General features: G+C 39.6%; 1 protein-coding gene across 2 annotated transcripts in view; it reads left to right on the top strand.

Moving 5' to 3' along the window:
• Positions 1–3,651: 3,651 nt before the first annotated feature.
• Positions 3,652–18,093, top strand: part of MINDY4 (MINDY lysine 48 deubiquitinase 4) — an 87,756-nt gene continuing 73,314 nt past the window's right edge. For both annotated transcript variants that reach the window (XR_003998721.1, XM_030549971.1), the window contains exons 1-5: positions 3,652–3,842; positions 6,817–6,936; positions 7,764–7,981; positions 13,374–13,620; positions 15,081–15,541. Coding sequence is in view for 1 of the 2 variants with exons in the window: in XM_030549971.1 (XP_030405831.1) it covers positions 3,780–3,842; positions 6,817–6,936; positions 7,764–7,981; positions 13,374–13,620; positions 15,081–15,541 (1,109 nt within the window). In the remaining variant the exon portion in view is untranslated. The remainder of the gene's footprint in view (positions 3,843–6,816; positions 6,937–7,763; positions 7,982–13,373; positions 13,621–15,080; positions 15,542–18,093) is intronic.

The following is an 18,093-nucleotide window of genomic DNA, read 5'->3' as shown; positions in this document are numbered from 1 at the left end:
TAAATAAAACCTCATTTTAAAAAAAACAGATGTACAGGTAGTATATATATTGTGTGGATGCGGCCCATATAACACAGAGCTGCGTACGTGGTCTCATTAGTAAATAGGTTGAGAACTATTGCCTCAGCCTCTCATAACTAGTGGCAGCTCCTCTGGCTCAGACCCCAACACCATATGGCATCTCTCTGGAGGAAGGTAGCCACAGAAACACTGATCCGGTTTGGGAGCTTTTTCGTGATGGGGTAGAAAATTTGGAGGTAATGACGTTCTGCCTCTGAGAAGTTGGCAGCTAAAAATTGTAACAAAACATCATGCCCGATGGATCTACCCCACTCACCCCATGCAGATTATAGGGCTGGTTCTAAATCCTGAGGGCGCTAGCTATTGACCAACTCTTTTAAACAGCCTCAAGCTATTTGTGTTTCAGTTCTGCATCAGGTCCACTTAGAGAAGCAAAAAGAGCTATAACCTCCTGGTTATAATAGAAATAGAGCTTTTTCTTCCACTGAGCTCCAGGAAAGAAACATCAAGAAAGCTAACAAAGCAGAAGTCCACCACTCTCTCAATCAGGAGATGGGGAAGACGGGGGACAAGGGAGAAGGCAATGGCTACTAGACAGATTCCTGGAGGACAAGGTCCACTCCCATCTTCTCCTCTTGTTTCTGCAGGCTCCTCCTCCCCAGCATATCAGCTTTGAAAATGCCCATGTTCAGGATAATAAGACCTACTTCAAAGGCAGCATGGAGTCAGGTAGTGATAGACAATTCCATCAGCAAGCAGGCGGGTGGCTCACTATGCTCTCCTGTATGCAGACGCACTAATCTCTCAGACTGCTGTATCTGTCATGATGTTTAGCTTGTGGTCCTACATTTGATTTGGCAGGAGAAAAACAATGTACTTGCAGATCACCTCAGCAGAAACAGCACTCAGATGCATAAATGGTCCCTAAAGGACAAGCTGGTTCAGACCAACTTCTGCAGCTGGGGTCCACCAATTGTGGACTTGTTTACAATGAGGACCAACTAGAAGCATTGCCTCTTCTGTTCCAGAGCAGGCAGTGCCAGTATCTCTATCAAACCCTTTCTTTCTGCACTGGGGAAGAGTTTTGTTACATGCTTTTTCATTGGTCCGTATGGCAGTAAGAAAGATACACCAGAACAAGGTAAGAATGATTCTTCTTGGAGTGCTTACTCATTCACTCCATGTTAGGTGTGCGTACCACATGCACCGTTGCCAGAGATTTTTCCCTCAGTGGTATCTGCTGGGCTGGCAATAGTGCCCTCTAGAGCCGCCCTCATGCACTAGTATAAGGGGCACCACCAGCCATGGACCCTCTCAGTTTCTTCTTACTGCCCATGATGGTTGCTGGAAAAGGTTGGAACTGAAAAAGGTTCAGAAAAGGGCTACAAAAATGGAATGGCTACCATATGAGGAGCGATTAATAAGACTGGTACTTTTCAGCTTGGAAAAGAGACGACTAAAGGGGAATATGATAGACGTCTATAAAATCATGACTGGCGTGGGAAAAGTAAATAAGGAAGTGTTATTTACTCCTCATTACACAAGATCTAGGGGGTCACCAAATTAAATTAATAGGCATCAGCTTTAAAAAAAACAGGAAGTACAGTATTTTTTTCATACAACGCAGAGTCAACCTGTGGAACTCCTAGAGGATGATGTGAAGGCCAAGATTATAACAGGGTTCAAAACAGAACTAGGTAAGTTCATGAAGGATTGGTCCATCAATGGCTATTAGCCAGGATGGACAGGAATGGTGTCCCTAGCCTGTTTGCCAGAAGCTGGGAATGGGCGACAGAGGATGTATCACTTAATGATTATCTGTTCTGTTCATTCCCTCTGGGGCATCTGGCATTGGCCACTGTCGGAAGACAGGATAACTGGGCTAGATGGACCTTTGGTCTGACCCAGTATGGCCATTCTTATGTTCTTAGGATCCCTCTTGCTTTGGCAAGTCTTCCCTGTGGTTTTTGGACTCTAATTCTTCGTTGTTGTTTTTAATATAGTTTTTAGTGTATACAGATATTGTAGTTAGAGCAGTATAAAGTCGGTCTGTATGAAATTTTAGTTTGTACCAACGTCACTAATTTTTTTTATGTAGCTTGTTGTAAAACTAGGCTAATATCTAGAAAAGTTGATGTACCCCTTTGAAGACCTCTGCATACCCCCAGAGGTATGTGTACCTCTGGTGGAGAACCACTGATCTAGAGTATCAATCTGTTTAGGGAAGGGGCCCTCTGTACATAGTCAATTATAACGTACAACACACCAAGTGAAGGCACATCAACAGAAAAGTGAAATGGAAGTTAATTTTTGGTTTGTGTAAGACTGCAAAATGTGGCATGCCAACCTTGATTTCATTGTGATACTCTGCATTAAGATGAATTTCATGTTTTATTATGCATTTTCTCTACAATGAACTATGAAAAATTGTTGTATTTGACTCCCTTCAACTCACCTCAGAATTTGTAATAGAAAATGCATAACAGCCTACATACAGTGTTCATGTTTTACTAAGATCTTACAAGAGTAATTTCCACTGCTGAATGGTCCCACCTCTACAGAAGCTGCCAAGGTAGAAAAATTCAGCTTCCGTGTTACCTTACTAGTTTCTGGTGTTTGAAAAGTGAATCATTTGCTGCTACAATATGATTGCAAACAAACAAACAAACAAACAATCTCTTTACTCTATTTCACACTGGTGGGACTACAGCCACACTACCGTGAGTAGTTCTGATGCCCACAATTCAAGAAGGATGTTGAGAAATTGGAGAGGGTTCAGAGAAGAGGTGTGAGAATGATCAAGAGATTAGAAAATATGCTATATAATAGACTCAGATATCCATCTATTTAGTTTAAAAAGAGAAGTTAAGGGAGTAATTTGATTACAGTCTTAGTATCTACATGGGGAACAAATATTTGATAATGGGCTCTTCAGTCAAGCAGAGTTATTCTAATGGCTGGAAATGAAGCTAGATACATTCATCCTGCAAGTAAGGCATAGATTTTTGCCAGTAATGGTAATTAACCACTGGAACAATTTACCAGGGACCATGGGTGATTACCCATCACTGACAATTATTAAATCAAGACTGAATGGGTTTTTTTCTAAAATATATACTCTAAGAATTATTTTGGGGAAGTTCTATGGCCTATTTTATATAAAATTATAAAGTTATGCCTCCTGGTCTTGGTATCTATGAAATTGTTCCTTTAAGATGCCTCCAAGAATGTTAATAGCTTCATGTTGTCATATGTAGTAAGCCTGCCTCTTAAATGTCAACACTGACAGAGTTTAATGTGGACCTAGAAAAGTACTCACTAAAATGAATAGGCACATTTTCACTAATTATGTTAGTAAATAATTTAGAAAATCTTGAGTAAATTGAGATTTGAGTATTATGATCCAAAGTTGAGAATGGTTTTCTTGGAATCTCATGTTTACAATATATTGAACTTTAACTGAAATATTATGTTCACTGGTTGCATACTGAGTGTTAACACAAGAGCTGTTTCCAGCTGCATGAAAAATCTACTTTCTCACAGAGGGGAGGAGTTCTCTGGCCATCTCTGATGACACATAGTCTCCATGGCAACAAATCTATGACAACGCAACAGAGGAGGGTACTGCAGGCTGCAATTTGAGCTGTCTGCTTCAGGAATGCAGTGGTTAATGGCTGTACAGAAGAGCTAGGAAGTCAGCAAATTTAAATGACCAATTTTGATCAAGTAAAGAACACCCCTGTACGTTTTGGAATAAAATGGATAGCTCTTTTGTGGAAGAAGTGGCTGCATCTTTGGTTAGAGAATTTCTCAGCAGAAAGGTAATTTTGTCTCATTTTGCTCCAGTCAATGCATGTGAGAGACCCTAGCAAAACAACACATGAACAGCCCCCAAGTCATCTGAAAGAGATTAAGGGGTGCTAGGGGAGAGGAAATAATTTTTCCAGTTTTGGGGCAGTTGTATCTAAACTGTAACAAGCTACTAGAATAAAAACAGTAGACTACATTTCCCATAAGGCATTTCTTTAATAGTAACACTTCTGAATACGGAAGCCGGGTTTTATCTAGCTTAAAAAACATGACTTTGCATATAAAAATCTGTTTTGTTGAAAATGCCCCCATAAACACTTAAAAAAGGATATGGAATATTTCTGGGGGCTACTGGGAAGTGTCCATTCTGATGCTGTCCAAATATTAGGTGTCCCAAACCTAAAAGAGATCAAGCAGTCAGAATGCACGTAGGGAGCAGGGGAATATAAAGAAACAGCACAATCATGACTTACGCATAGAGAACTGATTTTGTGAATGTAAAAAATCCCATTCTAAATTCATTTAGTTTTCAAACATTCATGCAGCTCCCTCTGGAGCTAAAGGGAAAAGTGAAATCCTGATAAGGATTTATTGAAAAACTAGTTTTCTGGAAGCCCCATTTAAAAATGCTACTCCGTGTAAGGCATTATGGAGCACTGTAAATAATGTTCTTGGTGCTCATACCAAACTTAGGATCAGAAATCAAAAATCCTATTTTCAGAATCATAGAATGATAGGACTGAAAGGGACCTCGAGAGGTCATCTAGTCCACTCCCTTGCATTCATGGCACAACTATTATCTAGACCATCCCTGACAGGTGTTTGTCCAATCTGCTCTTAAAAATACCCAATGATGGAGATTCCACAACCTCCCTAGGAAATTTATTCCAGTGCTTAACCACTCTGACAGTTAGGACATTTTTCCTAATGTCCAACCTAAACTTCCATTGTGGCAATTTAAGCCCATTGCTTCTTGTCCTATCCTCAGTGGTTAAGAAGAACATTTTTTTTCTCCCTCCTCCTTGTAACAACCTTTTAAGTACTTGAAAACTGTTATAGCTCCTCTCAGACTTCTAAGTTAAGGGCCTAGTTGGTAGGGATTATAGAAAGCACTACCTTCATACATCTCTGTACTATCCACTCCTCACCTCATAATATTCTCCATCTGCACTGATGCTTATTAGAGCTATAATTTTGGTATATGGGTTGAGATAGTTAGGATTCCAGGATCCAGATGCTGTTCCCATCCATGGGAATTAGTTTAAAACAAGTTTTAATTCTCTGTTTGCCGTATGCTATCAACTCTTTGTTTCAAAGCACAATAGAAGTCATCTGCCAGGATGACATTTTATCAAGATGTTCAGGTAAAAATAGTGCATTGCTTTTTAGATTAGATGTGTACATATAACACTTAGCAAGCCACTATTAAAATTATCAGTTTAAACTGAGCAGCGGGATGGTGGCAGAATGGGCAAATACAAGACTTGCTTCAAGATCTTTCACATCTAAAACCTAGAACCTGTGCCAGATTCATCTCCCTTCAAGATTCATCTCTTCTTCCATTAAGCAAGGGACATATTACAATTGAAAAGAGGCTGCTTTTATTTCACTTCTGCCATAGTGCTTTTTGTGTGTTTATGTGACTCTTTTTGGAGCTATTTCATAGCTCAGAAGCATGGTGTCTGCAGCAGAGAATCACTAGCAGTTTCGCTACACATCTTTGTGACTGAAGCCAGCTACCTTAACTCCTTGAAGCTGTCTCTCAGCATAACTATCAAGTAGAAATCTTATGTCTCATAAGAGCAAAATAATTTCTTTTGCCGGATTTTAGCTTCAACCTTCCCATTGTTTACACTAACACTGGGATTCTTCTCCAAAGCTAACATTTCAGTGCCATTTTGTATGGAGTCTTTCTTAAGTAGAGATTTTATAAGATTCAGGTATAGAGCTAATATTTGAATCTTGTCTTGGCACTGCTGTTAATCATTTTTGTGTAACCTTTCAACTCAACCTGATTCATAAGTTCACTAAGTAGTTCAGAAAGAGACTTCATGTAACTAAAAAGTGGTGCTTTGCTTCTCATAACTGGAGAAAACCACAAGAGTTCTGTGGAAGGATACATTTTGAAGTTTTGGATTGGTTTTTAGCCTGCTTTAAAGTAGATACCCATGTTTTGAAATACATTGTTAAGGTCTCTTCAGATCAATTCCAACATTTTCTGTTTGACAAAAGGTAATAACTTGAATCTGCTTCGTAATGTATTATTTACTAATGGTCAAATACTTTCTGAAAATACTCAACAGCTTGTGCAATGCAGGAAGAATATGAGGACTTCTAGACAGCCGTTATCAGATGTCATACATGCCTGATTGACCTTTGAACATACAATACAGCTTGTTTTCTACACATATAATGAGACCTGATCAGTGGAAGTATTTAAACTATAAAAACATAAGCTACTGTTTCAGATACATTTTATGAACTCTCAGCATCCTCTTAAAGATTTTCATCTGCTGCCTAAATATTCTGGGAATTTATATTCACAACAGGCCTACTTTTCACTAGTATTATCGGCAGCCCCATCAGATATTAATAAGATTCTTAAGTTTAGCACCTATGAATAAGTCAAGCCACTGGTGTACATATTTCATAACCAAGCTTTACTGATTTTGTATATATTGTGAGCGTATAGATTTTATTCCTGATGTAAAAGCACTGTAGCCATGCTTTAAGCATCACCTTGGAAAATGTAACCATTGGATTTGCAGGCTTCCCTTGATTAATTATAAAAGAAGTTTAGATAATACAGCAATAGTTAAATTATCTAAGCTAATAATAGGAAGTCTAAGCACTACTGCTGTATGTGCTGTAGCATTTATAGCAAGCTTCAAATTAGGTATGACCTATTGAATAAAGATGTTGTAAACTTTAAAGTTGTACTGTGTTTCCTGCAGTATTTATAAAATTGACATTTCTTCTGTTGAGGGTTTAAAAAAGACAAGTGCCATTATGGACAGAGAATTTCCTCGTACTGCCCTTAGCATCAACAATAGAAATGAACTGCGAAATGTTTTGCATCTACAATCTTTGTACAAACAAAACAAGGTAAGGAAATTTTCAGTTTTGTACTTAAATGACCAAGAGTTGTATGTTATTACATGTTAAAAGCAAACTTAAAAAACTGGTCAGACAAGAATCATCATTGCTTTAACTGCACAAAGCTGAGCATTAAAACAGTGTAATTTTTACTGGTTTCGAAGGACTTATGTTTTGTTCAATATCTTTTCCTTGTTACATTTACACAAGTGGTTGACACCCAATATTTCTGACTTTTTTTTAAACCAACATTTGAAAAAAATATAGTTCAACATGCATGATTGTATTTACTTATATCTAATTGGATAGCTAATGCTAGCTGCAGAACTTAAGATTTTTTTGCAAGAAAAATGGAACAGAAATCAGAAGTTTGAGTTATTATTGCATGTATAATATTCTAGTTCATTCAATCCATTATGGTCTGTTTCGCAAGCAGTAGTTTATTACTGGAATAAACATATCACTTTAGTCATTTGTTTGGATATTGTATTAAGAAATATTTTTAAATATGAAGCCAAGAAAGGAGGACTGGGGAAAGAATGTTTTGTTTCCCTGTCTGCCTATTCTGCTTTAAGCTTCTGACTCTTAAGAATCTTTAAGGTGTAAAATAAACTGGATCTCTGAGTACTCAACATTCCTTAACATTTTCCTGAATCATACCATTTATGAACTAACATGACCTTGTATCTGCAAAACTCCTCAGTGCATCCTAAAAGACCATGAGTCAGTTTAAACGGCTGCACTGTAAAACTAAAATGTTTCTCAATCTTCTGTTTTAACTGAAGTTAACTGGAAATTTTCAATAGTTGTAAAGCAATGTATTCCCTCCTCCCTAGGCAAAGGAGAATCCACTGAAAACAATTCTTGAAGTTATCACCAACTATTTTCTTGAACATTTTGGGACCACCAGATGCATCAGAAGTCCTGCAGGTTCAGTTCTACAAGCTAAGAGCTCACAGTCTAGATATATAGAAACATCACCAGTTAATGACTACTCAGATGAAGACATGCATGGCAGAACAGTGTCTGATGCAAGTAAAACTGAGGTTTACAGGTATAGTCCCATTTTACTTTACATAAGTATGTATGCAGTCTAATCCCTACATTCAGAATTACAAGTATGAAGAGGTTTCAGTTTTTACATTCAGTTTTGTCATCTTTTCCTAGTTGCCTTTAGCTTGGCACACTATTAAAAGGGTACTATGATGTATGTAAGTAAATATATTCTAAATTGAGACAATTCTTTTAATTATGTACTCCTTGAGATTTGTCTTAGTGTACCCTCTGCTATCATATTCAGTGTTTGACAATCTCTCTATCCTACATCTTCATTGTGCTGTACAAGGGGCTCTGAGTTATTATACTAGATGTTTCAGAAAGTTCAGATATGAATGCACGCCTTTAAGTCAGCGGCAAGAAAACTGCAGCCAGCCAATCAAGGTAATGTGATTGCAGGCCACAAGACATTTTGCTGATGTTGACTGTCTGCAGGAATGTCTCCCTGCAACTCCCAGCCACAATGAGATTACCCTGATGGGCAGCAGGTTGCCCATCACTGCTTTAAGTAGTGATAAATATCTAGGGAACAAATTCTCTTATATGTAAATAGAAATAGAATGCATGGAATCAGAAGCATAAAAAAGGCATGATCGTATTTGTTTCATCCCTACAAACTTAACAACCTCAAGTATTTTGAACCCCGTTCTACCAAAGCATATATCCTGCAGGGTGGAACTTGTACAAATCCTTTCTGTGACTTACTTTTGAATATTAATATCCCTTGTTGTTAAGATGTTTATGTTTAGTTCATGCTAAATACTATGCTTCAACTGAATACTTTTAGATGCAGGTTCTTCTATTGACTAGATCAGGGGTCAGCAACCTTTCAGAAGTGGTGTGCCAAGTCTTCATTTATTCACTCTTTTTCACATGCCAGAAATAATTTTAACATTTTTAGGTTTCTTTCTATAACTAAACTATTGTTGTATGTAAAGTAAATAAGGTTTTTCAAATGTTTAAGAAGTTTCATTTGAAATTAAATTAAAATGCAGAGCCCCTCTGGACCAGTGGCCAGGACCCAGGCCATGCGAGTGCTCCTGAAAATCAGCTCATGTGCCAGCTTCGGCACATGCACCATAGGTTGCCTACAGCCGGGCTAGCTCAATTGACATCCCAGAGCCTCAGGAGATTTAAAATACGCCTAATGCCTCACGTTAATGGCTTTCAAGTAATCTGTAGCTGCCAGCACTTTACTCTTCCTTCCTTTAGCAGGGTCAATGAACAGGCAGGCTGACCAAACTGGATTTTTAAGTGTGTTAAAAAAACCCAAAAAGACCCAGCTTGTCTTTCAGGCAGTGATCAAGCCTAACCCCAAATGAAGGAGGAGCCCTACAGACATGACACCTTTGCAGCAGTGCCAGAAAGAGCTTTGGGAACAAAAGGCTTTTCATAAACTTCCACCAAATCTCCCTACCGCGAGTGAGACGGTTTGAAACCGGCCTAAACGAACTCTCCTGCCCCCGCCCTGAGGACACTTCTCCTTCAACAAGCTGCCCCAGTCCCCTGTATCAGCCCCTGGTAACAGCAGAGGGAAGAGTCCCTCAGCATGTGAGAGTCAGGCCGCAATGAATCACAGCGCCTATCCCCGCCATCACGGCAACAACCCGCTCCAGACCCCTCCCCGCGCTCGCCGCCTCCGCTCTACTTATACCCCTCCGTCGCGCATGCGCCATGAAGCGTGCGCCCGTTCTTTCCCTCCCCCCACCTCCCGCCCCCCCCGCGCGCGGGAGGCGGGAATGATTGACCAGCGAGCTCTCCGCTCCCGACGCAGGGCGGCCCCGATCGCGAAGGTTTACTCTCTTTCTTGTGCCTCGGTGGGACTCTATGATCCTCACCCTCCAAAGCCCGACAGCTCTAGTGTCCGGGCTTGCGCAGTGGTTTCCTGGCGGAGGCCGGAGAGGGAGGGCAGGGAGGAGTGCCCAGCTGTTTTTAAAGAGACACACACACGTTCATCTTTCGTCTCCCCGTGTTGGGGTTTCAGGGTGCAGCCAGGGGAGGGGTGATCCCACTGGCATGCCTGGTCTCGCCTCCCTGCTCTGTTGCTCCAAAGGTAGCTTGAGAAAGGTGAGTTGCCAACTCTCACAGTAGGAGGTGCTTTTTTTTAAAGCCCCAGCTCCAGGAATCAAGTGATTACCTGAGACACTTAATTTTCTTTAAAGAAAGAGTACGCGTCTATCCGCTGTGGGTGCAGAGATAAGCTTGATGGCATGACCCCAGTCAGTGTATTCTGAAAGCTCTGAAACCAGAAAACAAAGATAAAATAACATAAAATGTATTCACTTACAAAAAATGATGATTCTTTTTTCTGCCAGGCTTGTGGGTTTTTTGGATGGCCTGACGCATGATTCTTGTATACTTGGGGTTGGCGATGCTGAGCGTGGATGCATGTAGGGATGCAAAAAAGTAAACTGAGTGGCTGTGCAATAGAGGCATACTGTTGTGGGTTTGTTCTCAGCTGGTATGCATCAGTGTGGCTCCATTGACTGGAATGGAGCTGTGCTGTTTTACACCCGCTGAGATTCTGCCCATTTGTATGTTGATCTCATTCCTACCTTTGAGTGGCCTTGGAAGGATGTGAGGAAAGGTGGGGATTTCTCCTTTCCATCTTTATATCCAGGGGGCGGCAGATCTCTGTCAGTGGGGGACAGTGGGACACGTTTTGGCCCATGCTCTGGCAACACAAAGTAGCTGCAAAGCTGCCGTAATAAGGAATGGCATGCGGAACTGTCCATCTGGCAATGCTAAGTCCTTCCAGAATGTCAGGGCGGGAAGGCGTGTTGCTGGAGCATGCTATCTCCAGTGACCCCCATAACCAAGTCAGCCCCAAGCAGTCAGAGGAGAAATGTGGCAATTACAGTGTAAAAAGCCAGTGCCTGAGATGAGTCCTTTCTTCAGTCTTCCTGATCATTTAAAAAAAAAGTGAAACAGCACAGAATGAGAATTGGATTTTCTGTGCCAAGAGCTGATTCTTTGAGCCATGATCTAATAACCATCTCTTACAGATAAGTTTACCTCTTCACATCCTTTAGAGAGGCTTCACAACTCTAAAACCAGCCCCAGTATTTACACACTGGGCCAGATTTTTAGAGCTATTTAGGCACCTAAAGTTGCAGATAGATGCCTAATGGGATTTTCAAAAGCACATATGTGCCCATGGGGCTTAGGTGCCTTGGCACTTTTGAGAATCCCAGTAGGTACTTATATGCATTATTAGGTGCCTAAATACCTTTAAAATCTGGCCCACTGTGTCCTTTGCCAGCCGAGAGTTGCATGGCCCTAAGTCACAAGTCATAGTCCCTGGCATCTCTAGAACTTCCATGTATCCCTTCTGTATACTGTGCCCTTCCCTCTTGTACAGTATTTTGGTTGCTTCTAAAAAGCAGCTGTTTAACTATTTAATTAAAAGGAATATTTTATAACACAACATTTTTTAACTTCATGGAACTTGCTGCTGAAGGATCCTAATGATGAAAATAGTTAATTAGAAAAAAAGGTTAAATGGTAAGATATTTGAATGAACATGTTAATCACTTAATGTTTTAGCCTCTGCGGTTACATTAGCTGGGATGCAAATTATATTGGTACTAATACTCATGCATCAGGGCATAAATTGCTCACCACCTATAGTCAGGAAGTACAATCCCCCCATGATATACCAGTTACTCTATACTATATCAGGGGTCGGCAACCTTTCAGAGGTGGTGTGCCAAGTCTTCATTTATTCACCCTAATTTAAGATTTCGTGTGCCAGTAATATATTTTAACATTTTAGAAGGTCTGCCACAGGTTGCCTACCCCAGTACTATATTATAGATACTATATATACTAATACAATAGAACAGAGGTTCCCAAACTGTGAGTCAGGACCCCAAAGTGGGTCACGACCCTGTCTTAATGGGGTTGCCAGGGCTACGGTTAGATTTCCTGGGGTTTGGGATTAAAGCTGAAGCCCAAGGGCTTCAAGCCCTGGGTGGTATGACTCAGGCTTCGGCTTTGGCCATGGGTGGCAGAGCTCAGGTTACAGGCCCTTGGGCTTTGACCACTGACCTGGAGCAGTGGTGCTCAGGCAGGCTCAGCTTTGGTCCCTGCTCCTGGGATCATGCAGTAATTTTTGTTGTTGGAAGGGAGTCACAGTGCAATGAAGTTTGAGAACCTCTGCTATAGATGTTTTATGGGGTTTTATACCTTCCTGTGAATCATCTGGAACTGGCTAAAGTCAGAGGGTGAAATCCTGGCCCCAGTGAAGTCAAAAGGAGTTTTGCCAGAATTTCACCCATCGACCAGATACTAGACTAGGGCCTAATCCTGCAAAAATTTATGTGACTTTACAATTTGAGTTCAATCCCTATTGACTTCCATGTGGCTACTCATACATAAAGATAAGCACCTGCATAAGTCATTGCGGGATGGGAGCCATATGGTATTCTTGCACATCCTATATTTAAATAAGGAGCCAGAGAACTTTTGGCAATGTAACATTAGCAAGACACAAAAATCTAAGCCTCACAGAAACACATTACAAAACGTAAATCATAAGAATGAAATATTTTAAAAACATCCTTAACTTTAATCCAAAATCAGTGATTCTCATTCCAAATGAGAGACTTTTGGCAAGCTTGTCTTAGTGATTATCTGAACAAGGAGTAGGACTGAGTAGACTTGTAGGCTCTAAAGTTTTACATTGTTTTGTTTTTGAGTGCAGTTATGTAACAAAAAATACCTACATTTGTAAGTTGCACTTTCACGAGAAAGAGATTGCGCTACATTACTTATGTGAGACGAATTGAAAAATACTATTTCTTTTGTTTATCATTTTAAAAGTGCAATATTTGTGATAAAAATAATAATAGAAACTGAGCACTGTACACTTTGTATCCTGTGTTGTAATTGAAATCAATATATTTAAAAATGTAGAAAAACATCCAAAAATATTTAATACATTTCAACTGGCATTCTACTGTTTAACAGTGTGATTAAAACTGTGATTAATCATGATTAATTTTTTAAATCACGATTAATTTTTAATTAATTGTGCAAATTAACTTTGATTAATTGACAGCCCTAATTACAAATAAGAAATGATAATAAATTAGTTCTCATTGAAGCTATTTAGGATTTTATACGTACTTTCTCCATTAGGAGATGGTTTGTAGCACATTAAGAGATCATAAGATTAAAATAATGATTTATTTAATTTATAATTCATTCCAGAAAAAATGCAGGATTAAAAACTGAAGAGCTGTATGTAGACATTTTAAGTGATGAGCTGTCATAGCCATATATAATTGCTAGATAATTCACAAGTAACTCCACCACATTATTATTGTAATTTTTTATTGATAGTGTTTGTGTATAATTTCATTTTAAATATGTTTCTTCCCTGATAGATATGACATTGATGTTCCACTATATAAAGACAGACATCAACATAAAAGTGAGAAATCCAAGACTGTGGTAGTACCCAATAGTGGCTCATCCTCTGAAGGAGATAAAAAGTCAAAAAATAGCAGAGATGATTTGAAAATAACAGAAACTTCTGAGGAGATGAAGACCACAATGAGAGAGAAGCAAAGGTCCAGGTCTGGACTCATTGTCAGAGGAATGATGGCTGGACCCACTGCAAGTTCACAAGAGGTGCTTTCCTGTATTTCTAGAGAGATTAAATAAAGGGTTAGAGTTATAGATTTCTACATTATATTTGCTAGTAAAGACATCTGAATATAACATGCAGATTGTTTTTGTATATTAAATTGCTATATTTAGAGTTTGTAGTAGAGGAATAATTTAAGGAAGAAATTGTAGTTAGTAATTTAAGAAAATCTTTTCTATGATTTTAGAACCATCAGCGATCATCACATTGTGTAATAACTAACCTATGCAACTCTCTGATCTTTGATTGCACTATAGACTCATAGACTCATAGACTCTAGGACTGGAAGGGACCTCGAGAGGTCATCGAGTCCAGTCCCCTGCCCTCATGGCAGGACCAAATACTGTCTAGACCAGCCCTGATAGACATTTATCTAACCTACTCTTAAATATCTCCAGCGATGGAGATTCCACAACTTCCCTAGGCAATCTATTCCAGCGTTTAACTACCCTGACAGTTAGGAACTTTTTCCTAATGTCCAACCTAAATCTCCCTTGCTGCAGTTTAAGCCCATTGCTTCTTGTTCTATCATTGGAGGCTAAGGAGAACAAGTTTTCTCCCTCCTCCTATGTATAGTTATTGTTTATTTTCCATTCTCATTACCTTTTCTTTCTTTAAGACTAAAATTTTCAAAGGTACCTAAGAGAGTTAGGCACACAAATCCAAAAAAATTTCTTTAGAAATCCCAGCCTAAATCAACAACAGTTCTGGGTTCCAGCAATTAAACTTCAACTAACATTCTCATGTGTTTTGTACTATACTCTTTCAGTGAGTATTCTGGAAAACCAACACCAGGATTCATGTTTTTGGTTTTTCTCCCTATTCTGTTTTTTTTTATGTCAACGGAAGTTTTGCCTGAGTAAAGAGTGCAAAGTTGGACCTATGATCATTAGCAATGGAAAAATCTCTCATGACCAGTTTGAATAATTTATGAGATGCACATAAAAGTTTGTGTGTGTATCTGAATTTGTCTAAACCACTTTGGTCTGGAAATAGGACTGGGTACTTTCCTGTACTTCCTGATTTCATCTGAACTGGCTTAAACCTCAACAACGAGGTTTCATGAGCTATTTCATTTCTGATCCTGGATGAAAAGGAGTGCCTGAAAATGCACAACAATTAAGAGACCAAAAAGTTGGTCTTTATTATTATTAATAATAATATTTATGTGTTTATTTATTTATTTTTATGTTGTAGCACCAAGGAGCCCTATTCATGGGCCCAAACCCAGTGACTTACCATATATATCTGGCCTGATACTGTCCAAATTTTGGGTGAAGATGCAAGTCAGTTCTTACTATTATTATCCAAACCCCATCCCTAATAACAGAATAAATTGCATATCCCAGTAGTTAGACTAATATGGCCTTTTGCTTTCTTGTGTGTTTGTTTTAAAAGGCTGAACATTTAATCTGGTTTGTTCTTTATTGACAACTTATCCTAGGATTCAGTAAAAAGGAGGCTTCTGAAAGGATCCTCTGGCATAAATAGCACAATGCAATTCAAAGAGGAAGATCATCAGAAAAATTCTTCAGAGGTGCCAACTAGTGATTTTCAAGAGATTAAAGGAATTTCCACAGAGTCCATGAATTACCTTTCATCACATAATGCCAGTGGTCTGAAAGTAGATACGGAATTTTCATCAAAGATTTCATCAAACTCATACACAACTTTAGTCAGTGAGAAGCTAAGACATACGCCCAAAGATACAGCTGATCCACTTGCCAAACTCGTATCAGAAAGAGAAAGAACCAAAGTTGAAGAAAGGAAATCAGTGGCAAGCTTTGATATAGACACCAGTGAAAAAACCCTCAAATTAAGTGTTCTTCACAGACATTCAGAAGCTGGAAGAGAAAAGAGAGAAAGATCTCCCAAAAACAATGAGAATCGGTTATCAGGTCGCAGGTAAGATTGTTGGGTATCTTTCAAGAATATCTGTAAAACTACTGTACTGAAGAATTCGGGAAGTAACTAATATTGATTTGTGCAGGAAGCCTAGATATGATTTCCATTTAGCTCAGAGGCACAAAAGGAGGTGCTCAACAAAGAGCCCTCTTATGCATTAAGAACTAGTGCTGATGAGCTTCGGATTGCATGAAGAAGGTGAATAAGGAAGTATAATTTATCCCTTCACATAACCTAAGAACCAGGGCTCACTCAATAAAATTAATAGACAGCAGGTTTAAAACAAACAAAAGGAAGTATTTCTTCACATAATGCACAGTCAACCTGTGGAACTCATTGCCATGGGATGTGGTGAAGACCATAAGTAACTGGGTTAAAAAAAGAATAAGATATGTTCATGGAGGACAGCTCGATCAATGGCTGTTAGCCTCTGTTTGCCCGAGGCTGGACTGGACAACAGGGGACGGATCACTTGATAATTGCCCTGTTCTGTTCATTCCCTTTGAAGCATCTGGCACTGGCCACCATCAGAAGACAGGATACTGGGCTAAATGGACCATTGGTCTGACTCAGTATGGCTGTTCTTGTGTTTTTATGAACTGAGTTCTGTTGCATCTGAGAAGTATGAGAATATGGCTTCTGGGTGCTCATGTAAAATGAGGAAATATAGAAGGTGATCCTCAAGTCTCTAAGAGGGAGAGAGAGCTTCCTTAACCCTAGGAGCCCTAAAACATATTGATGGCTTTCCCTCTCCTTCCACCCTTATATGTCACTATCTTCACATGGATTGTAAACTCTTCAGTGCAGGATCTGAGGTATTTTATATATAGGAGCTTTGTACAGCTCCTAGCACATTTGGAACTCGATGCTGATCCATGCTTCAGGGCGCTAATGTGAAATAAATGCACATTGTCTGAATGGGGCTGTGGTCTTGATTAGGCCTTGAAATAATGCAGGGCTATAGTGCATCAGGTTTAAGCAGTCTGATTTGTGAACATAGGATGCTCTATATCTGAACAGAAGAAGAGGAAAATGCTGGAGACGGTGTTGTTTTCTTCCCTTTCAAGTGATGCTAGGACAGGTGGTATTTAAGAGTTATCTTGCCTGAAGTTAGAATGAAGTTATCGGTACTTGGCTAAAAGTTTCTAATTTCTAATGGGCTTCATTGGCCTATTGCTTATAGCAATCTATAATTAATTGCATAAATAAGTGGCCTGAATTGCAAAGGTGTTTCAGTCAATAGAAATTGTGTGGTCAACACCTCTTAAAATTAGGAGACTTGGGTAGGTGTATTATTGTGGGTATAGAAGAGTAGCATTAGGCACCTGGTTTGAAAATCTTAGACTGAATGTAATACTACTGGTTATTATAAGAGTAGATTGATTTAAAAACAAAACACTGAGGATGACCTGATCGCTACTCCAAACTGCAAACTTAAATTCTTTCTTTTGGTTTATTGGGTTTCTAGACTTAAATTCTGCGACCTAATGAGCACGGGACACTGTTGACATCCATGTTAGTATGTTAGGTCCCTCCAACTTTCTTTTCCATGGACTGGAGGAAGCATGAGCAAGGGACTCATTGAAGCTGCATGGAGACCAGCGTGGCACTTTCCTCTTCCTAGGAGCCAAAAAACATTTGCAGAGGCTGCTGCCTTTCCTCCCCTTTCCTCTTCCTTCACCTGCATGACACAGATATTTGTTCATGTTAGCAGACTTCATCTGAGTGATATGGATTGCTGAATAACCTGTCAGAACACTGTCTTCAAGGTCCCAGCATCTCAAGAGATTTACAGTAGATGGTCAAAAAAAAAAAAGGCTTTATGTCACGAGTAAGAATAAATAAGTGTTCTACACTAGCAGAAAGAATTGCTTTAGGGAATACAAGGTGATAAGAGTGAGTGTGTTCCCAATATTGATGAAATAATAGGAATATAATAGATTATTTATCACTGCCCTGCACTGTAGCAAAGGGCTGGCTAAAACCGAGTAGGAGGTTTTGTTCAAACAACAAAGCAGTTGTAATACCTCCGTGCAGCTGCTGCTGGGCCTTGTGGCATCTACCATGCTAAATCAGCACCTGTGGGACAGAGATGAAAAGCAGTAGCTGTGCTGAAAGGAACCGACACCCCATGCACAATCCTGCAGAATGTATGTGTGTCCCTGTGAGTTACAACAGCTTTGATCCTCTGATGGAATGAGCGGGTTTCAGAAAGAACAGTAGAGGGAGCTGTTTCATAAACAGTCTGTTTAATCATTGCATTGGTATTAGTATCTTTAAGACCTTGCTGATATAGGGCTCGCAGGCTCTTGCACGGGTGCTGAGAACTCTGGCCAAACCACAAAGTACTTCAGTACTTTGAGCACCTGAGTATTGTCTTTGAAGTCAGGGGGACTGCTCCTGTGCTTAAAATTAACCACAAGCTTAAGTGCTTTGCAGCATTTGGGCAGAGAGTTTAGCACTTCAGCTGTAGACTCTCTTAGGTAGGGATTGTTTTTTTGTTCTGTGTTTCTTCAATGCCTGGCATGACTGGGTCCTGGTGCAGAAGCAGG

Source organism: Gopherus evgoodei, chromosome 2, assembly GCF_007399415.2.
Source record: "Gopherus evgoodei ecotype Sinaloan lineage chromosome 2, rGopEvg1_v1.p, whole genome shotgun sequence".
Lineage (NCBI taxonomy): Eukaryota > Metazoa > Chordata > Testudines > Testudinidae > Gopherus > Gopherus evgoodei.
This window is presented reverse-complemented; position numbering and strand designations above follow the sequence as displayed.